At 29.8% G+C, this 20,629-nt stretch overlaps 2 protein-coding genes across 12 annotated transcripts in view; one reads left to right on the top strand and one right to left on the bottom strand.

Annotated features, from left to right (window-relative positions):
* LOC129912108 (nucleoside diphosphate kinase homolog 5) overlaps positions 1-20,629 on the bottom strand; it is a 123,079-nt gene that overhangs the window by 33,386 nt on the left and 69,064 nt on the right. The gene's annotated exons all lie outside the window — the stretch shown is intronic.
* On the top strand, positions 310-13,615 carry LOC129912106 (uncharacterized). Of its 11 annotated transcripts, XM_055990218.1 has the most exons (11): positions 2,804-2,995; positions 3,066-3,190; positions 3,543-3,651; positions 4,302-4,426; positions 8,023-8,310; positions 8,743-8,873; positions 8,932-9,048; positions 10,606-10,815; positions 10,873-11,238; positions 11,498-11,663; positions 11,762-13,615. In XM_055990218.1, exons 5-11 carry the CDS (start codon positions 8,040-8,042, stop codon positions 12,220-12,222), a joined length of 1,722 nt encoding a protein of 573 aa, XP_055846193.1. In that variant the 5' UTR covers positions 2,804-2,995; positions 3,066-3,190; positions 3,543-3,651; positions 4,302-4,426; positions 8,023-8,039; the 3' UTR covers positions 12,223-13,615. The 11 variants fall into 11 exon arrangements, with proteins under 11 accessions (XP_055846191.1, XP_055846195.1, XP_055846192.1 ...); XM_055990216.1 differs by lacking the exons at positions 2,804-2,995; positions 3,066-3,190 and adding an exon at positions 310-1,079; XM_055990220.1 differs by lacking the exons at positions 2,804-2,995; positions 3,066-3,190 and adding an exon at positions 310-1,083.

The following is a 20,629-nucleotide window of genomic DNA, read 5'->3' as shown; positions in this document are numbered from 1 at the left end:
TATTTTTGCTTTTTTTGAAAAATTGTCAGATATAAAAGTTGTAGATTTTTTGATTTCCGACAGAATATATTAAATAAGTTTTTTTGATTTTCGCTTTCGTTTAGAAGTTATAGCGACTTTTGTGAAAAAAACATCTCTCAAACAAAAAGACATGAAATTTTGCTTTTTTCGTCATATCTTTTCTATTTTTGCTTTTTTTGAAAAATTGTCAGATATAAAAGTTGTAGATTTTTTGATTTCCGACAGAATATATTAAATAAGTTTTTTTGATTTTCGCTTTCGTTTAGAAGTTATAGCGACTTTTGTGAAAAAAAAACATCTCTCAAACAAAAAGACATGAAATTTTGCTTTTTTCGTCATATCTTTTCTATTTTCTATCTCGCAAACAAAAAGACATGAATTTTTTACTTTTTTCGTCATATCTTTTCTATTTTTGCTTTTTTTGAAAAAGCATTTGTTACCCTTTGTTACCCTGCATTTGTTACCCTGCTTCACTTGCTTTTATTCTTCTTCACTTTATACCCAAAATGCCCCTTAAAGATACGCTCATGTCTTGTTTTCCCTCCAAAATTATTAGTTATAATTTTTACCCAAGCTAATTTTACCTAGGCCTAAGCCAATTTTACCTTAGGATCTAACATAAATTTACCTAGATCTAAGCTAAATTTACCTAGGTTCTAAGCTGAATTTACCTTAGGCCTAAGCTAATTTTTTAGTGACGCCATCAAATCACCTTAGAACTAAGGTGATTTTGTGTTAGTTTTGTTAGAATTGCCTTAGTCCTAAGGTAAATTTTCGCTTTTTACCTAGGGCCTAAGGTGATTTTGTGTTAGATTTTTGGAATTGCCTTAGGCCTAAGGTAAATTCGTTCTCAGATCCCGTTAGAAAGCGTGCTTGAACATCATTCACTTCGTAAATTCATGGCGTGCAGTTCAATTTAGTGCTAAGAAATATTTAACGTGTAAAAATTGTTTTAAAAAGTGAATTATAATATCAATAACCAAGGAAAAACAAAGAAAAGAAGACATAAATACTGTGAACCAGTTAATTAAAACAAGCGTTTTGGAAAATATATCAAAGTAAGTAAGTAAGTAAAGCAACAATCTTTTTTATACAATTTTATCATTATATATTTGCATTTTTATTTCACTCGTAGTAAAGTACTTATTCAACATTTCTTTTTTATTTATTTAATAATACAAATCGTGTGAACTACTCCATTAAATTAAATTAATCTTACAAAATAAGTTTTATTTTGGGCAAGTTTCCTTTTTTATTTGATCTTTGCTTCTGTCCATAAAGATAATTCTGTGATTTAAAATTATTACTTTGAATATTGCTTTAAAGCGGAGCGGCCGCCGCCGCCGTTCGGTGGGGTGGTGCTTCATTGTGGATTTGGGCTTCTCCAGCCACCTTCATCCTTTTATATTCAGTTATGCCCGCCAAGTAAATTGAAACCCCTTCTACGTGAAAAAAATTTACACTCAGCAACAGCGCCCGCCATGTGTATTCCAATTCTTCAACACAGAATGGATCACCACCAGCAAAGCAAACACAGCGTCATTCGGTCGCAGTGCTATAAATTTGCTGATGCTGGTCTATTGTTGATGACAATAAGACAGATAGATATTTGATAATTTTATATTAATTTAATTATTTTAATTTTGTATTCTGATACAAAATTTTTATCGGTGCTGATGGAAACATTTGATAATTCTTTAGATAATAGGGGTTTTTCTTTTTTAGTTCTGAACAACTGTCAAAAAAAAAAAAATCTTATTTCTTTTTTGTTCAGAGCTTCAAAATGTGTATCTTTTTTGATCTCAAATCTGTTTCAATATTTATTCAGAACCCTCAGAACACGTTCAGTTCAGACTCTGTTCATCTCAACTAAAAAAGAAAAACCCCTAATTGAATCCGTTCAATTTGTTTCACGTTTTCCATTGGCGCGTTCATACTTGAGTCACTTTCCATAACAAAATTCTAAAAAAATAACGAAAAGCTTCAAAATACAATAAAATAAAAACTAACAAATCGACGGTTAAACTTCATAACATCGTAAGTCGAAAAATTCGAAAAAAAATGTTAATCCAAACAATTCAGAAAATTCAGAGCTATCTTTTGGTATATTCAGTTCAACAATGTTGTTTTGAACATTTTTTAGGAATGACGAAACTCAAAAGGTCGTATTGATAGATCCCATACAAAAACACAACATATTGTTTTTTTATTTCTGAAAAACTTGCAAAAACGACTTACGAGGTTATGAAGTTTAACCGTCGAAATGCTTTATTTTAAGTTCCTTTGGTATCAAAAAGTTTTAAAATATTGTCAAAAAATTAACGAATACCTTATTTTCAGTTAAATTAGTATCAAGAACTTTTAAAATACTTTCAATTGAAAGATTAACAAATAGTTTTAAAATTTGTATATCAATATCAAATGAAAAAAAACGAATAGCTAAGGAATACAATGAAACAAAAGCAACCAAGTTTGTTTGAACTCATAATTTTACTTACAAACAAAAGCTATTGCTATCTTTTAAAATATTTGTTTTCTCATTTTTCCACGAAATAAATTAATTGTTAGTTCAAGGCATTGAAATACGAACAAAAAATTCATACTATATACTCTTTAAGGCCCCACTACCACTTAGCTAGCTACAGATTTATTAACGAGTAATTAGCTGAACGCATTCATTTTTAAAGAGTTCAACTTTTCATTTAGTTTGACGTTTACAACTCAAAAAGCCAAAGCCAAATTTTAATTGTGGGTGAAAACCTTAAGGTGAGTGAAATAAACTTTAAATGCATTTAAAATACAAAAAAAAAAAACTTGAAGAACACATAGAACTATATTTCAATTAATACAAACTAAGCAAAAACTGAAAAAAAAGACATACAGAACTTTATTCAAATAAAACGAAATCGAAAAAAAACTAACCAAAAAATCAAGAAGCCACGCTTGAAAATTTTAACAAAACGAAAAGAAAAAGGTATGCTTTTTACATAATTATCATTATTTTGCCATTTAAGTACTAGGCATTTATAATTTCATGCCCACAGAAAGTTTTTGTTTTCCAAAAAAGACATACTGATACCTTATCTAGATAAAACGAAATCGAAAAAAAAAACTAACCAAAAAATCAAGTGGCCACGCTTGAAAATTTTAACAAAACGAAAAGAAAAAGGTATGCTTTTTACATAATTATCAATATTTTGTCATTTAAGTACCAGGCAATTATAATTTTATGCCCACAGAAAGTTTTAGTTTTCCATTTTTTAGTGAGTGGTTTGCAGTGCAGCTTCACAAATGCCAAAGGCATTTTACATGATTATATTGAATCTTGAATCTATACATACTTATATGTTTAAATTCAATGCATTTCTGGCTAACTTTTTCAAGCTCGTTTCGCTTGTTTTCCATTAGTTACAGGCAAAAACCAATTTGACCAAGTTACTTACTAACGTGGTTCATTTTGTTCAATTTAAAAAAAACTTATTTTTTTCTTAATCTATTAAAATTGTTTCTCTTACATATAGACTCATTAAAGCCGATCAAAAATCACCAATCCTTGACGTAAAATAAGACCCAAAACAAGAGCTAATAGAAGAATCGTGAAAAAACTACAACAAGGAGTTAAAGAAAAAGGTATGATTTTCAAATTTCAAGTAATGATTAGGTATTCAAGTACTAGACATATCGCTGGCTGAGAGTTATAGGGTTGTATGTCTGCAGGGGTTTCCAAAAAAACATACAACCTTATAATTCTCGGCCAGCGATATATCTATACCGCCGGGTACAAAGGGATTAAATCACAAAGTTGTAATCATCGGGTTTTGAGCAATAAACTCTTTATTCTCTTTCATTGGACATCAAAAACATAAAGCTAGAGCAAATCATTTCTATAAAAGTAAACCGATCAGTACTGAAAACCCCTTTGTACCCAGCGGAAAAGTCATAAGAATTTGTCCACCGAAAAATACAAAGTCCAAACTCATTTTACATTATTATATTGAATCTTGAATCTATATACTTATATGTTTGAATTCAATGCGTTTCTGGCTAACTTTTTCAAGCTCGCTACGCTTGTTTTCCATTAGTTAAAGACAAAAACTTTAGAAAATAATCAAATTTTATTTGGTAGCAAAAATCGTTTCCATAGGTAGCCACCCATTGACTCAATTCGAAGACCAATTTGACCCAGTTATACTTACTTAAGTGGTTCATTTTGTTAAATTTTAAAATACTAATTTTTTTCTTATCTCTATTAAAATTGTTTCTCTATACTTTACATATAGACTCATTAAAGCCGATCAACAATTAAAAAATCACCATTCCTTGAGGTAGAATAAGACCCAAAACAAGAGCTGATAGAAGAAAATCAAAAAACTTCAACACCATTGGTCAGGAGTTAAAGAAAAAGGTATGATTTTCAATCAATGATTAGATTTTTAGTACTAGCCATATATTTATGCCACCGGGTACAAAGGGATTAAATCAAAAAGCTGTAATCTTCGGGTTTTGAACAATAAACTCTTTATTCTCTTTCATTGAGCATCAAAACATAAAGCTAGAGCAAATCATTTCTATAAAAATAAACCGATCAGTACTGAAAACCCCTTTGTACCCACGGAAATGTCATAAGAATTTGTCCACCGAAAAATTTTAATTGTTTTTTTTTTACTTTTGGGAGCTGATAACTCAGCAGCTTCACAAAGTCCAAACTCATTTTACATTATTATATTGAATCTTGAATCTATATACTTTTAAAGAAACTTTGAAGAAAACATAAAACTATATTTCAATTAATACAAACTAAGCAAAAACTCAAAAAAGACATACTGATACCTTATTTAAATAGAATCTTGAATCTATATACTTATATGTTTGAATTAAAGGCGTTTCTGGCTAACTTTTTCAAGCTCGCTACGCTTGTTTTTCATTAGTTACAAAGAAAAACCTTAGAAAAAACTCAAATTTAATTTGGTAGCAAAAATCGTTTCCATAGGTAGCCACCCATTGACTCTATATTTTACATTAAAGCCGATCAACTGTTTAAAAATCACCATTACTTGACGAAAAATAAGACCCAAAACAATACCCAAAGAACTTCAACAAGATTGGTCAGGAGTTAAAGAAAAAGGTATGATTTTCAATCAATGATTAGGTATTTGAGTACTAGTGATATAGAAGAATATGTCCACAGAAAGTTTTTATTGCTTTTTTAAGTTTTGTTAGCTGATTGCTTTGCACCTTAACAAAATCCAACCCCATTATACATAATGTTTTGAATTTCATATCTAAATTTGTATCTCTAACCCCTGATATATCAGAAAATAATGCTTATATGAAAAAAACGTTTATTCGTACGAATTAAAAACACATTTAACAAAACTTAGTTGAATTTGCAATCTACAATTTTATCTTTAACTTTAATCGCAATCGTTTTTTTTTTGTTTAATTTAAAATTACAAACATAAGCTTGATAAATTTTGATTTGAAACAATTTTAAAGTAAAAAACTTTCTCACTTCTAATCAGCAGCTACTGAGCCAAGTTTGAAAACTTTATATACTAAATAGATTTAGTTCCGAAATAAAAAACAAAAACTATTCTTATTCATATTACAGTCAACAAGCTGAAAATGCATTGCGTTATCTGCTCAGAAGAATTTAATTGCTTAAAAAAATTATTCATGCATTTGAAAATTCTACATGGTTGTGATAAAAAAAGCAATTTGAAATGCTTTGAAAAATCATGTCAACAAATATTTAATGGATTACCTTCATATAAAAAACATTTAAGCACCCATTTGAGGAACTTAGATACAATTGAAATCGAACCACCACTAAATATGAACTCTACGCATGATAATTTAAGCACAAAAGCTGGCAATTCTTCTAGTATTTTTGAAAACATGATACAAAATAATCCTTATTCATCAAATGAACAAGAACTACCAGTATCAAATGGCAGTGCAGAAAAAATTCAAGCGCCTTTACAAAGCATTATAGAAAACAGCATACTTCAATTCGTTCTAAGTCAATACAATAACAATAATTTTTCTAGAAAAGATGCATTTACCATACAAAAAGCTGCTGAGAATTTTATTATATCACCATTGCTAGATATAGTGCTTGCCATTGAAATGTGTGAGGAAGATAAAAAAAAAATAGAGAATGTTGTTAAAGAATATAGAAAAGTTATTAATGAATTAAATACTGAGTATAAGCTTGAAAAGTTCTTAGAAAATCGAGATTTATTTAAAAAACCAAAAGAATTTGACATTAACAGAGAAATTTCTCATGTTATGAAAAACGGGCAGAGCATTTTAGAGGAAAAAGTAGAGAAGGGTATTCTTATGGACCTAAAATTTGAATTCCGAAAAATTTTTGAAAAACCAGAAAATCAAGAAGTACTTACAACTTTTTTGGATGAACATAGCAAGCCATCGAATATAAGAAATTTTATAAACGGAGAATTATGGAAACAAAAAAAAGCAATGTATGAAAATAAGAAGTTGGTACCATATTATCTGTTCACAGACGATTTCGAAGTAAATAATCCACTTGGAGCTCATAGTGGAGTTCATAAATTAACAGGAATATACTTTTCCATTCCTATATTCGAAAATTATTTTAAAGTCAGTGACATTTATCTGGCTGGCTTGATTAAGGCTCATGATATCAAAACATACGGAAATGATTTGACAATTTATAACCTTGTTCAAGAAATTATTTCTCTAGAAATTGAAGGAATTGACCTAATTCTTAATGGCCAGAAAACAACAATTTGCTTAGTAATGGGCCTAATTTTGGGAGATAATTTGGGACTTAACCAGATTCTTGAATTTAGTAAATCTTTCTCTTCTAACTACTACTGTAGGTTCTGTATAGCGCCAATTGCATCGACTAAAGTTATGTGCAAGGAAGATTCAACATTGATTAGAACTGAGGAAAATTATGATGAGAATTTATCTAAAGACTTTTCATCTACAGGAGTTTACAAAAACTCAATTTTGAATAAAATTCCTTCTTTTCATGTTGTAACTAATTTTTCCGTTGATCTTATGCATGATATTTTTGAGGGCGTTGCGCATTATAATCTGACACATGTAATACAACATTATATAAAAAACAAAGTATTTACGTTAGCTGAACTTAATGAATATAAGTTAGCATTTTCCTATGGAGATACTGAGAAAGGGAATGTCTTTAAGGATATTACTGTTCAACATTTGAAAAGAAAAAGACTGAATGCTTCAGCAAGAGAGATGTGGACATTTATTTTTATAAAAATGATTGATATATTGCTTTTACCACAGTGTAATGACAGCAAATTAGATGAACTTGAACATCTAATTGAAAAACACAATGAGTTATATCAAAATTTATTTGGCGATACTTTAAAACCTAAACATCACAATCTTATCCATTATCCTCGAATTATACGATATTCAGGACTTCCAAAATTTTATTGGTCATTTTTATTTGAAGCAAAACATCAAGAACTAAAATCATACAGTAGAGTTACATCCAGCCGTAAAAATATTTTACTTTCAATTGCAACGAAATTCCAATTCAAGTTCGCTTACCAAATTACTAAACCCAGGGACGATTTTCTTCAATTCTCCCATCATGATGAAATATCTTCTGTTGCTGAAAATATATCCGACCTAAGTTTCGATATATTAAATCTGAATTCAAAACATTTCGAAAAAATTGAATATCTAGGAACAGTCTATAAAAAGGGTTCTTACTTATCAATAACCAATAATTTAAATGTGATTTTTTTTATAATTACACGTATAATCATTTTAGATGCAAATAGAAAAATATACATGCTTTGCCAGGAAATACCAACAATATTTAACGATCATTATATGTCATTTGAAAAAATTAAGCCAAAAGAAGAAAAATTTATATTAAAATCAATTACAGCATTTGATGGACCACCGGTCCATTCTCATAAGATTCTTTATGCTGGTGAATTCATTCGCAAAAAACACTTTTTTTCATAGAAAACAACGACTTCAAAATGGATGCTGAATTACCAAGTAGTGAACTTGTTGATGGAAGTGACGTCGAAGTGAATCTTCAATCTGAACAAAGTTCAATAATTTATATGAACGAAAAAGGCGAATTATCATTAGTCAATCCCAATGATCCAAACCAATTAAACAGGGTTGAAGTTACAGTTCAAAATATCATTCCTCAAAAAGACGCTGAAACAAACGATGATGACTTAGAATTAGCCAATCTACTCATGTCGTGGGAACTCTATGACCAACTTTACAAATTTCTTAAAGGTTAAATCTCTTTTTTTATTTTATAGCCTGTTTCGACTTGAGCTGAAAAGGGATAATTTCGCAAATCGTCGCCGTTCAATGAAAACTCCCTAAGTCCATTTTTCGTTTATGGAGAAATTGCATTAGAAATTGGTTATCCAATATTAAAGATCCAAAAATGATTTAAGCTGAGTGTTTCTTTGCATTTTGGTAAAATAATTTTTTTTATAGAATTGAAAAATTAAGCTTCCGTTATTGGTTAACTTGAAAAATTTAATAAAAATCGAAAGTTACTTAGGGAGTTTTCATTGAACGGCGACGAAATGATCTCATTTCGGATGTTAAATTTTTTTAAAGTAAATTATCTCATTTGGAAACTCATTTTATAGAAATCATTTGCTCTGGTCGAAACAGGCTATTAGAAATCTAACCCAAAATACTTGTATTTGACAGACAAGAAAATCAACATTGAGGGGTTGAAATGCATGAAGGAAAGACATATCGACCAAATATTCTTGGAATTCCCAGACTTCAACACAAAAATGATCTTCGAGTCTAAATTAGGAATTTGGCAAAACGAAAATGTAAGCAAAACTTACTTTTCCAAATATGCATTCAGTTTAATTTTTCTTTTTTAAACAGGGAGTTTTTACTGTGAGTCCGAGGCCCGTTAATAAATTGACCAATCAACACTCAGTAGAATCGTGGGTTAACACTTTGAGTAGTCCATCGCCAACAAGTAGTTCATCGGATTCTGATGTAAGGTACCAGGTATATAATATAGATGGCAAAAAAAAAAAAAAATTTAATTTATTTTAATACATATAGATATAATTGTTTAATATTTTAATAAATAGACTAGGATATTCAAATTATGACATCTTGCACTCATTTAATAGATACAAAAGAGATCAGAACGAACATTTTTTTTTTTAAACCTAGAATGATAATCACATTTTTATATGTCTCAGAGAACGGAGATTATCTTTCTAGGGTTTCCAGGGATTTTATTTAGAAAATAATTTAAATATTGGCTATGCAACTCTGTTACATGGAGTGTTGCCTCCATCATCGCAGCAGTTTAATGGTAAATTGAAGAAATTTACAATTGAAGATTCAAGATCTTCTTTCACTCTGGAAGTGGAATATGCAGGCCAGGTCGAACCTATGCTAAAAATAAAAAGGGAGGAATGTTTAAAATCGAAAACAAAACTTCAGCCCCTAATAATTGTTGTTGGTGAGAGATTTCATTATAATAATTTTTATGTGTCCTTGGACAATATTATGTTTAAATTAGATACTTATTTGGACTGCATTATTTTTTATTTAAAGCTTGTTTATGTATTAAAAATATTCAATACCTTCCACAGTGTTTTTCGGTATGGGTTTTTATACAAATATTTTTCTTTAATATTCAAGACGGTAAAAAAATACCTTCTGTTTCCACTTTATTAAATGATATCAATGCATTAATTAATTAAATCATATCAATGGTAAATTGAAGAAATTCACAATTGAAGATTCAAGATCTTCTTTCACTCTGGAAGTGGAATATGCAAGCCAGATTGAACCTTTGCTTAGAATAAAACGGGAGGAATGGTAATATTTTTTATTTAAAGCTTGTTTATGTATTAAAAATATTCAATACCTTCCACAGTGTTTTTCGGTATGGGTTTTTATACAAATATTTTTCTTTAATATTCAAGACGGTAAAAAAATACCTTCTGTTTCCACTTTATTAAATGATATCAATGCATTAATTAATTAAATCATATCAATGGTAAATTGAAGAAATTCACAATTGAAGATTCAAGATCTTCTTTCACTCTGGAAGTGGAATATGCAAGCCAGATTGAACCTTTGCTTAGAATAAAACGGGAGGAATGGTATCCTTGGACAATATTAAATTTAAATTAAATACATATTTAGACTGTATTAATTTTTATTTAAAGCTTGTATATGTATTAAATATTCAATACCCTCCACAGTGTTTATTTTATGCCACGTATTCTTATTCAAAAACATTTTTTCTTCAATATTCAAGACGGTACAAAATTCCTTTTTTAAATTCATTAGTACTTTAAATGATTTACGTTATCAGTAACTCTATTTGAAAAAATTTTTTTTGAATGCAATTTGATTGTATGAAATCCTTCATCATCAAAGCATTTAAAAAACTGACTGTTCAAAAAAGATTTTTCACTTTCGAAGCGCCAGCCAAATATAACCCATCCTGCAAAGGAAAAGAAAAAATGTTTTAAAATCGAATATGAAACTTTAGTAGTAATGAGTGAAAAATCGATTATTTAATTTTAGGTAACTGTACTAGAAATTTTGAAGAAAACAGAACAGGGCAGAGCAATTTTAGAATCCTATCGCCTCAAAAATTGTTTGACTCCAGAGGATCGAACAAATTTGGTCCACAAAATTGTCCAATATTTTACTGAAAATAAAAAGAAAATGACGGTTAAGAGGTGTGAAATCTTGGCAGAGGAAATCGTAAAAATTTTTCCTACAGAAAACTTGGTTGGTTTTTTGGGGGTTCAAACTAAATTCGCTTTATATTATAAACTTTAATTACAGGGTTCGTACTTTGTTCGAGGGTTTAACAAAATCCCCCCCAAGGGTAAACTGTACGACCGATATAGAGGACAACGAAGATCTCTAAAGCAGCTCTATAAAACTGATCCCACGTCATCAAAGAAAGTTAAACTGGCAGAAGTGGAAGATAATTCCAAAGAGGATTGTGATGAAGAACCAATAAACGAGACCGAGATGCAAAGGGTTTGCGACGAGCTGAAACAAAACCGGGACTGGGAAACAGTTACTAAACAATGGAAACAAACTATGCCATTCAGGAGGGATATGATTTCCCAAAGCTCTGACATTGACCTCCACACAGTCCTTCAGGAGTGGCCGCTTTACAAATATTCACGAGCGCCAGAACTGGTAAGAACATTCGTTTTTAATAGGTTTTTATAAGATCAAAAAGCGTAGAGCGCATTTTGTTAAAGCGCTCGACGCTTTCTGATGTAACCATTTTTGATATAAGCCAATTAAATTAGGATAAAAGAGTATTTTCAGTTATATAAACTGTGTATATATTTTATATCACTAAAAAATTTCTTCAACTTTAATTAATTACATTGATGTACACAATATCTATAATCTTCTACATAATAGTATGTTTTATTCTGTCTATTAACAGATTGCCATGGATTACAATTTTATAAAACCGAATAATGGGTTCGACTTCACCAAATGGGAACAATTTTCGAAAATAGCCCTAGAATTGTTCACAGCGAGGATCAAGTGCAGCGCTCTTAAATCATTCCTCAATGAATTCAGGGAGAATATTGACGACCTTGACATAGGTAGAACCTTGTTTTTATTTAAACTCTTTTTTTTTAAATTCTGTTTTATTTTAATTTTTTAATTATTTTTTACTTATGACGTATTAATTTATTTTCAGATAACGTCAATATTGGCTATGCAACTCTGTTACATGGAGTGTTGCCTCCATCATCGCAGCAGTTTAATGGTAAATTGAAGAAATTTACAATTGAAGATTCAAAATCATCTTTCACTCTGGAAGTGGAATGTGCAGGCCAGGTCGAACCTATGCTAAAAATAAAAAGGGAGGAATGTTTAAAATCGAAAACAAAACTTCAGCCCCTAATAATTGTTGTTGGTGAGAGATTTCATTATAATAATTTTTATGTGTCCTTGGACAATATTATGTTTAAATTAGATACTTATTTGGACTGCATTATTTTTTATTTAAAGCTCGTTTATGTATTAAATATTCAATACCCTCCACAGTGTTTTTCGGTATGGGTTTTTATACAAATGTTTTTCTTTAATATTCAAGACGGTAAAAAAATACCTTCTGTTTCAACTTTACTAAATGATATAAATGCATTAATTAATTAAATTATATCAATGTATTATTTTGTACAGTCCATGTTCTACATATACAGTACTGGACAAAATAAAATACGCACTATCCGAACTTTCACATTTATGCTATTCTCGCTCCCCAAGTTATCAATAAAATAATCTTTAGTGAGAACTTAAATTAAGAACTTAAATTATTTTCTCTCTCGTTTCAAGCATTTTTTACATTATTTCGACAGAACCGTATAAGGATAGTATTAGACTTTCTTAATCACTACTTTAGATTATTTTATTGATAACTTGGGGAGCGAGAATAGCATAAATGTGAAAGTTCGGATAGTGCGTATTTTATTTTGTCCAGTACTGTATTTAATGTATTGCTGAAGTGAGTTTGTAAAAAGAAAGCATGTTCTTCCATTAAAAAATCTAAGAGTAATTTATATTTAATCTAAGAGTAATTTATGTTTAAACAAACAAAACGAAAATAAATTATATTTATAATTATAAAATTACATGATTTTTTTCTTTTTTTCAAAAAGGATTTTTTTCAGCTATGGATTCACCTAAGGAAATAGGTAAAAATTACCTAGGAATAAGGTAATTCACCTAAGGAAATAGGTAAAGATTACCTAGGAATAAGGTAAAATCTGCCTAGGAATAAGGTAATTCACCTTAGGAAATAGGTAAAAATTACCTAGGAATAAGGTAAAATCTGCCTAGGAATAAGGTAATTCACCTTAGGAAATAGGTAAAATCTGCCTAGGAATAAGGTAATTCACCTAAGGAAATAGGTAAAAATTACCTAGGAATAAGGTAAAATCTGCCTAGGAATAAGGTAATTCACCTTAGGAAATAGGTAAAATTAGCCTAGGAATAAGCTAATTCACCTTAGGAAATAGGTAAAATCTGCCTAGGAATAAGCTAAATCACCTTAGAAACTAGGTAAAATCTGCCTAGGAATAAGCTAAATCAACCTAGAAACTAGGTAAAATCTGCCTAGGCCTAAGCTAAATCACCTTAGAAACTAGGTAAAATCAGCCTAGGACTAAGGTAATTCACCTTAGGAAATAGGTAAAATTGAATTCCGAAAATGTAATTCACCTTAGGAAATAGGTAAAATCTGCCTAGGAATAAGCTAAATCACCTTAGAAACTAGGTAAAATCTGCCTAGGAATAAGCTAAATCACCCTAGAAACTAGGTAAAATCTGCCTAGGCCTAAGCTAAATCACCTTAGAAACTAGGTAAAATCAGCCTAGGACTAAGGTAATTCACCTTAGGAAATAGGTAAAATTGAATTCCGAAAATGTAATTCACCTTAGGAAATAGGTAAAATCTGCCTAGGAATAAGCTAAATCACCTTAGAAACTAGGTAAAATCTGCCTAGGAATAAGCTAAATCACCCTAGAAACTAGGTAAAATCTGCCTAGGCCTAAGCTAAATCACCTTAGAAACTAGGTAAAATCAGCCTAGGACTAAGGTAATTCACCTTAGGAAATAGGTAAAATTGAATTCGGAATATGTAATTCACCTTAGGAAATAGGTAAAATCTGCCTAGGCCTAAGCTAAATCACCTTAGAAACTAGGTAAAATCTGCCTAGGCCTAAGCTAAATCACCTTAGAAACTAGGTAAAATCTGCCTAGGCCTAAGCTAAATCACCTTAGAAAATACGTAAAATCAACCTAGGACTAAGCTAATTCACCTTAGGAAATAGGTAAAACTTCGGAGGGGAAATTTTAAATCACCTTAGGAAATAGGTAAGATAGGTAAATTTTATGTTAGGATTTAGGTAAATTTGAAAATTTTCGATTTGCCTTAGGAAAATAGGCAGAATTAGCCTAGGACTAAGCTACCCCAAAATTGCCTTAGTCCTAAGCAGAGTTAGCCCCCGAAATAGGCTAATTTTACACCGACTTTTCTCTGGGTGAATGTAGTTTTCTTTTTCTTTAGTTCTATTTTGTTGTTGTTTATTGTTTTGGTTGATTTTATTTTATTTTAAGCTTTTGTATAATTATGATGTTGTTTTCTTTTTTCTTTTTATTGTTTATGTTTAAATTTTATTGCTGTTTCATTTAAACATAAACAATAAAAAAAAAAAAGAAAACAACATTATAATTATACAAAAGCTTAAAATAAAATAAAATCAACCAAAACAATAAACAACAACAAATTAGAACTAAAGAAAAAGAAAACTACATTACCTACTATAAAAACTCTAAACAAGAACAACTAAACTTTCACCAACAACAACAACAGAAGATTTAAAAAAGCTCAGGTCAAATGATAAAATACAACAACACTAAACAACAAAAGTATTCGACCTGATGATGGAGTAACAGTTCCGAAACGCGTCGTCGTCACAAAAAATATAAAAGTTGTAAATTTTTAAAATAAAAAATTAAAATAAATAAATATTTATATATAAAAAAATGTTTAACTATTTATTATTTTATTTAAAACTAATAAAGTGTATTACCTATACAACTTGGAGACAAAAAACCCAAATCATGTACATAAATAGGGAGTTATCGGTTAAGGGCAACTTAGTTTTTTAGTTGTTCAAAATTTAATGAATTTTTTTTCCATAAACATCAATTTTCTTTTAGTCCATAAAATAAATGCACACTTTTCTTATATTTAAAATAATTTAATTTTAATACAGGCTTAAAGTCATTTTTATTTTATTATATTTTTTTTTTTAATTTTTACTTTAAGCCTGCGTTGAAAATAAATTGTTTTAAAAGTTTTTTTTCTGAAATGGTGAAATTTAAGCTCTTGGCATTTACAGATTTCAATTTTCTGAACTCTTCTAAAAGTTATCGTGCTTTTTATTTCAAAACTTAACAAAATGTCTTAAAAACATGTTTCTTATCAGTTTCAGGACCGTAAGAATTCCTAAAAAAATAAAGCAAAAAAAGTAACAATATATTTTAAATTGTGAATGTTCCACATCTCACTTGCATAAAAAACTATTAAATTCGCTTATGTGAATTTAAACAGGAAAAAATCAAATCATTTTCATGCATATTAAGGTTAATATCTATTACATAGAAGTTTAAATCAAGATCTTTAGGTATAATAAATATCTACTTTTGACATTGAATACAAAATTATCTTAATCCTGTTACCCACAAGATTGATTCATCAATCAGTGATTCATTAAGAAGTATCATTTCTTCCCAAAACGTTTCGAACAAAGACTGATTAAAATGTCGGAGTGTCGGCAAAAACCGGGACATTTTGTAAATCGGGCCAGGGTCTTAATGTCGGTACTGTCCCGGCAAAATCGGGACGTCTGGCAGCCCTACTCTAACGACAATTATAATGAAGACCCTTTTCGTCTATATACATTTACATAATGCTCCGAGTGTGCAGTTCTCAGCATACAGCGTATAAAATACGATTTTTTTTAAATATTTAACTCAAATTATGTTAATGTTTATTCCAGGTAAAAAAACTCCATTCAACTTAAATTTATCAAAAATATATATTTTTGAATAAAATATGCATATTAAGTGTGGGTTTTGAAAAGAATCACGCATAATTTATATCATGTTTTTATTTAGTGTTCTATTTTTGCTGAAATTTCTCACGAACCAAGGGTTCAAAGCTCATTTCGTTTAGATGATACAGAAAACTGAGGACCAATATACAATACAACTTATTAATAATGGCCTTATCTTTGGGTTTCTTATCCTTTGTAGCATTTTATTTCTTTTGAAAAAATCCACATTCAAATACTTCTTGATTATTATTCGCACCACGTGTTTCTGTTTTATCCCATAAACACCAATCTGGTTTAAGAAAATAAATATTTCTTGTCATGTTCTGGCAATTATTCATTTGAAATAAAAAAAAAGTTTCTACATACACAATACACATTTTTATACACACATACATACTACTTGTATTATGTACAAACATATGTAGAAGTGAAATTTTTTACAACATGAAAAAAAAAAAATAACATAAAAGAAAAGAAAAAACGTATTCCTCTAATGATATAAACACTTGTATGTTTGATATCAACAGAACAAGACGAATGTGGGAAACTTCGTGACACTAATGTGACTTAGGAAGGACATTTCCTTTTGCTCTATCTTTTCTCCGCCCCTTTCAACATGGCATTCCATGCTTACATTGAAGCCGTACGTTTAAAGAGCCTTAAGTTGTTTTCTTTGTTACGTAGTTCCGTATTTAAAGATAAATATACGTTTAAATAGCAGAAATAAAAGAAACAATAGGCCCAACAAAAGTACTCTCTTTCTGTATTTCTCTGTTCACTGTGGCGTATACGTACTATTTAGAATTGAGGAAGCAAGAAGCTGCACGCAATACAATAATTTTGTACATGCGGCCATTGTTTCGGCTGCTGGTTTACGTAGCACGTGCTTATAATTTGCTTTTGAACTCGAAATGAGTATTTAGTGACATTGGGCTGGCCTTATGTCGTGAATATCAAACCACTATGATGTGTACAAGATTGTTATGCCCCGCATCTAATGTTGCTTTTTTAAAATTTTTGTATTAAAATATTGGGACTTGGTTGAACAATGTTTTTTTTTTCAGATTAAATCAGGACAGTATGCTTCAAATTGATGCTGCGCCCAAGGGATTTTAATAATCAGAATCTAGGTTGCTTCGAATGTCTTCCTATGGAATAAATATTTTCCTGTTTGTGAAAGCATCTTCGGTTTATGTTTGGGAAAGAAATGTATTGGACATTTTGTAGGTATCAATTATTTTCTTAATTGAAGTAGCAATAATATTTGAAAAATTGATGATGGGTAATCTTTGAAACAAATCAATCAATTTTAGAAATTCTTATCTTTCATATCTTAAGCCGATTTGAAATTTTGAGCAGAAAGTTCTTTATGGTAAAAACAACTCAATATGTATGATGTATACTGCCCATAATCTCGTAAAGGCCCTAACTAAATTTTTCTTACTTCTGAGTTATAGAGGGAAACGCTAAGTCTAATATCGCAATTTGCATATAAAAATGAAAAAAATCAAAAGTACATTTTGAATTTTCTGACTTATTTGAAGACCTAGGCTAAAAAAATAAATGAGAATAAATTAGAGACAATGCCCTAACTCCAAATATGCAAAAAAATCAAAATCGAAAAATTTGTAGTTAGGGCCAAGATCATTTTAGTTATTTTTTTTTATTTTCTTCTTAAATCAGAAAATAAAAGAAACCAAAGTTTCTTAGTTAGTTGTTGCTAGTTTAGGATTCGGAGAAAAACTGGAACTCGAGACAACAAGCATATACATGAAGTGGGTCTTGCAAATCTGTTTGTCTATCTCTCTCTCTGTATGTCTTTATCTGAAGAGAATTACTTCAAACTTCGTATAGTCAAAGGTTTTTGATTACCAAAATAAACGGTATATGCCCTATGGCCAAAACGAAAAAGTTTGTTTTTCTCAAAACGGTAGGGGAAGTGGGGGCAAACCAATAAGAATCTTTCATTAAAGCCCAGTTTATTTTCATAAAAAAAAGTTTTTATTTCATAAAAAAAGGCTACTAAAAGTAATTAAAAAATATAAACAAACTGAGTGAATTAAAAAAAAAAATAATTTAAAATAAAGAATTAATTTAAATGAATTAAAAACTTTTTTCTGAGCTATTGAGGTTAAGAAAAGAACAAAAAGATAAGGCTCAGAAAAAGTTTTTAATTCATTTAAATTAATTCTTTATTTTAAAATATTTTTTTTTTTTCAATTCACTCAGTTTGTTTATATTTTTTAATTACTTTTAGTAGCCTTTTTTATGAAATACAACTTATTTTTTTTATGAAAATAAACTGGGTTTTAATAAAAAGCACAAAAAATTAATACTCATTAACGTGTTTTTTTGACTTAAATGATATGAAAGTGTAAAAAACAACTTAAAAAACGAAGAAAATTGTGTTTGATGCAAAATTGTGAAGAAACGGTTGTCCGCAGGAAAAAAGTTTTGAGACAAACTAAAACTGTAATAAATTCTGGATTAGTTGTTAAAAAAAAATTATTTCGAATAAAACGTAGTTTGGCAAAGATAAGGCCATAGTTAAACGACAAGAGAGCAAAAATCATAAAAACCGTGTTTGTTTTTCGACGTAAAATGACCTCAGGAATCCATGGTTTTCGTTTGAAGCGGTGACTGTGGGACACCCTATATATTCAGATCTATTCTTTACAAAAATTCCCAGGGAAATGGTTTCGGGAGAAGGGCCCCAATCGGGAAAATGGTAAAAATTTCCATTTTTTTTCTTTCCCCATATTCTTGACCATTGAAGAAAGAAATTCAAGCTAAAAAATAGTAAAATTTCAAGAACTTTTCAGTTGGGAGTTTTTTTTTTTCAGAATAGGCCTGATTATGATGATTACAACTCAACTTCAACTTTTTGAATCGTCTTTTGAATCTGGTCTTCAATTTGTGCATTTAAAGTTTATTGATAAGACTTACTGTTTTGCTGGAAATCGTGAAAAACCAATTTTTGTGACCTTTGACCCCAAGTAAATTTTTTTCCAGGTCTCGGATCGATGAGGACTTTTTAGATTTAATTTATGATGGTGCTTCCAACAATCCTACCAATTTTCAGCTTGCTGGGAATTTATGTAACCTCTAATTTGACCGGACTAATAGTTTCGTTGCTATTTTTTAAGCAAGGTAGGTAGCAATTTAATATTCACACATAAATGCACAATTTTTCCGCTACAAGTGAAGTTAAAGTTATAAGCAAAAAAACTAAATCGCGTCGCAGAAGCGTTTGTTCGATTTTGAAATGCAGTAGTATAGTGATTGAATTCCCTTTTGGAATATAACTTCTCATATAGCTTTAATTTGCTTCTGTAAGATTTGTATGGAGTATATTTTGGTTAGGGAATAGTAATGAGATTCGAATATCATTAGCTTCATTTTAGAGAAAAAAATTCTTTTACACACACCATAATATAAGAATTTCTAACAAAAGTCTAATGATTTAATGGTTTGAATTTAAAAACGCTTGTTTACTTTTTTTGTTATTAATTCTTAATAAATGATAAAAAAATGTAGCAAAATATTAAAAATTACACAAGCGAAACAATGAATTTAAAATTGTTTATCATCCAAAGCTCACTAAAATGAAACCAACATAAACATAAATAGTTCGTAATTCAGTTTTTTATTCTATTAACAGTTTTCAATTTTCAAAATTTATGTGCAAAATAAATAAAAACAAAAATAATCTCACGTCCAATTCATAAAAAAGTTGTTATGTATTATGTTTTTTTATTTAATTTATTTATACTTTCCATTTTTTATCTTTTGTAACATTAGCTGTCAATAATATAGGTAAATGAAAGGAAGTTGTGCAATACAGATTCTGTAAAATGATTTTTTTTACGTGTAAAGTAATTTCCTGGCAATCGAACACGAAAATAAGCAATATGACAAACAGTATAACATAAAAGTCTTACACAGGGCCGTTCTGTCAATTCTACGATAAGAAAATATTAAATAAATTGAAGGAACACCAAAGCTGTAAATGATTAGAAGTACGTATTGTACCTTAATTGTATCATTTAAGTAATATTGGAAATTTTGTTTTGGTTTTTATTACTGAGCTACCTTTTACAGGAGAAGCAGGCGCCCTTTAATGTGAGGAACATCATAACCTCATCCCTAAACCAGCCGTGTGTATCTATTTTGCTTTCGTTGTCATCCACTATGCCCGGAAGTTCAATTTATCTCACTTCTCTTCGATGACGCATTGATTTACTTACCTACCAATACAAAAAGTCAACTGACTGGAATTCTCTGCATCCCTGCAGATGAAGTACCTACCATGCCCCAATACCATGATAAACAAACATACATACATTATACATAAATAGCTAACCTATCTATCGAACGAGGTCACCTCTATGAACCTATCGACAACAGATTCATTTCATTCATGACAAAAGTTTTTGTTTCGATTCGTCCTTTTTACTATTGGCAAGCTAAGCAGGGTTAAGCAGGTCTGGGCTTGGCCAACATAATGTTATGTTCTGCATTCGGTATTATGAATATTTTCTCCCTTTGGTCACACTCACACAGCATGTTTACAACTAAGTATTTCCATCTGAGATAACACTGACTAAATTTTGCGACAAAGGAGCATCACTAGAATAACGAAATGGAAACAACAGAAGCAGCAGCAGCAGGAACACCATCTGTTCATGATGTTGTTTTTGTTGTTTTCTTACATTATATTGTTGTTATTGTTTAGGTGCTTTTTCATTTCTGTTTGGCTCTCTAAATTTCCCGGAAATAATTTCGCATCAGTGAATATTGTCCTTAGTTTTGTTTATCCTCGTGCTTAAATGGCAAAACGGTGGAACACCAGGATATTGTGTGGTTTTTAGCTTGGGTGAATAGTATACATAATATGCATGCATATCGGAGCGAAACAGAGCCATCAATAGTGAATAGT

The sequence above is a fragment of the Episyrphus balteatus genome, chromosome 2, assembly GCF_945859705.1.
Source record: "Episyrphus balteatus chromosome 2, idEpiBalt1.1, whole genome shotgun sequence".
NCBI lineage: Eukaryota > Metazoa > Arthropoda > Insecta > Diptera > Syrphidae > Episyrphus > Episyrphus balteatus.
This window is presented reverse-complemented; position numbering and strand designations above follow the sequence as displayed.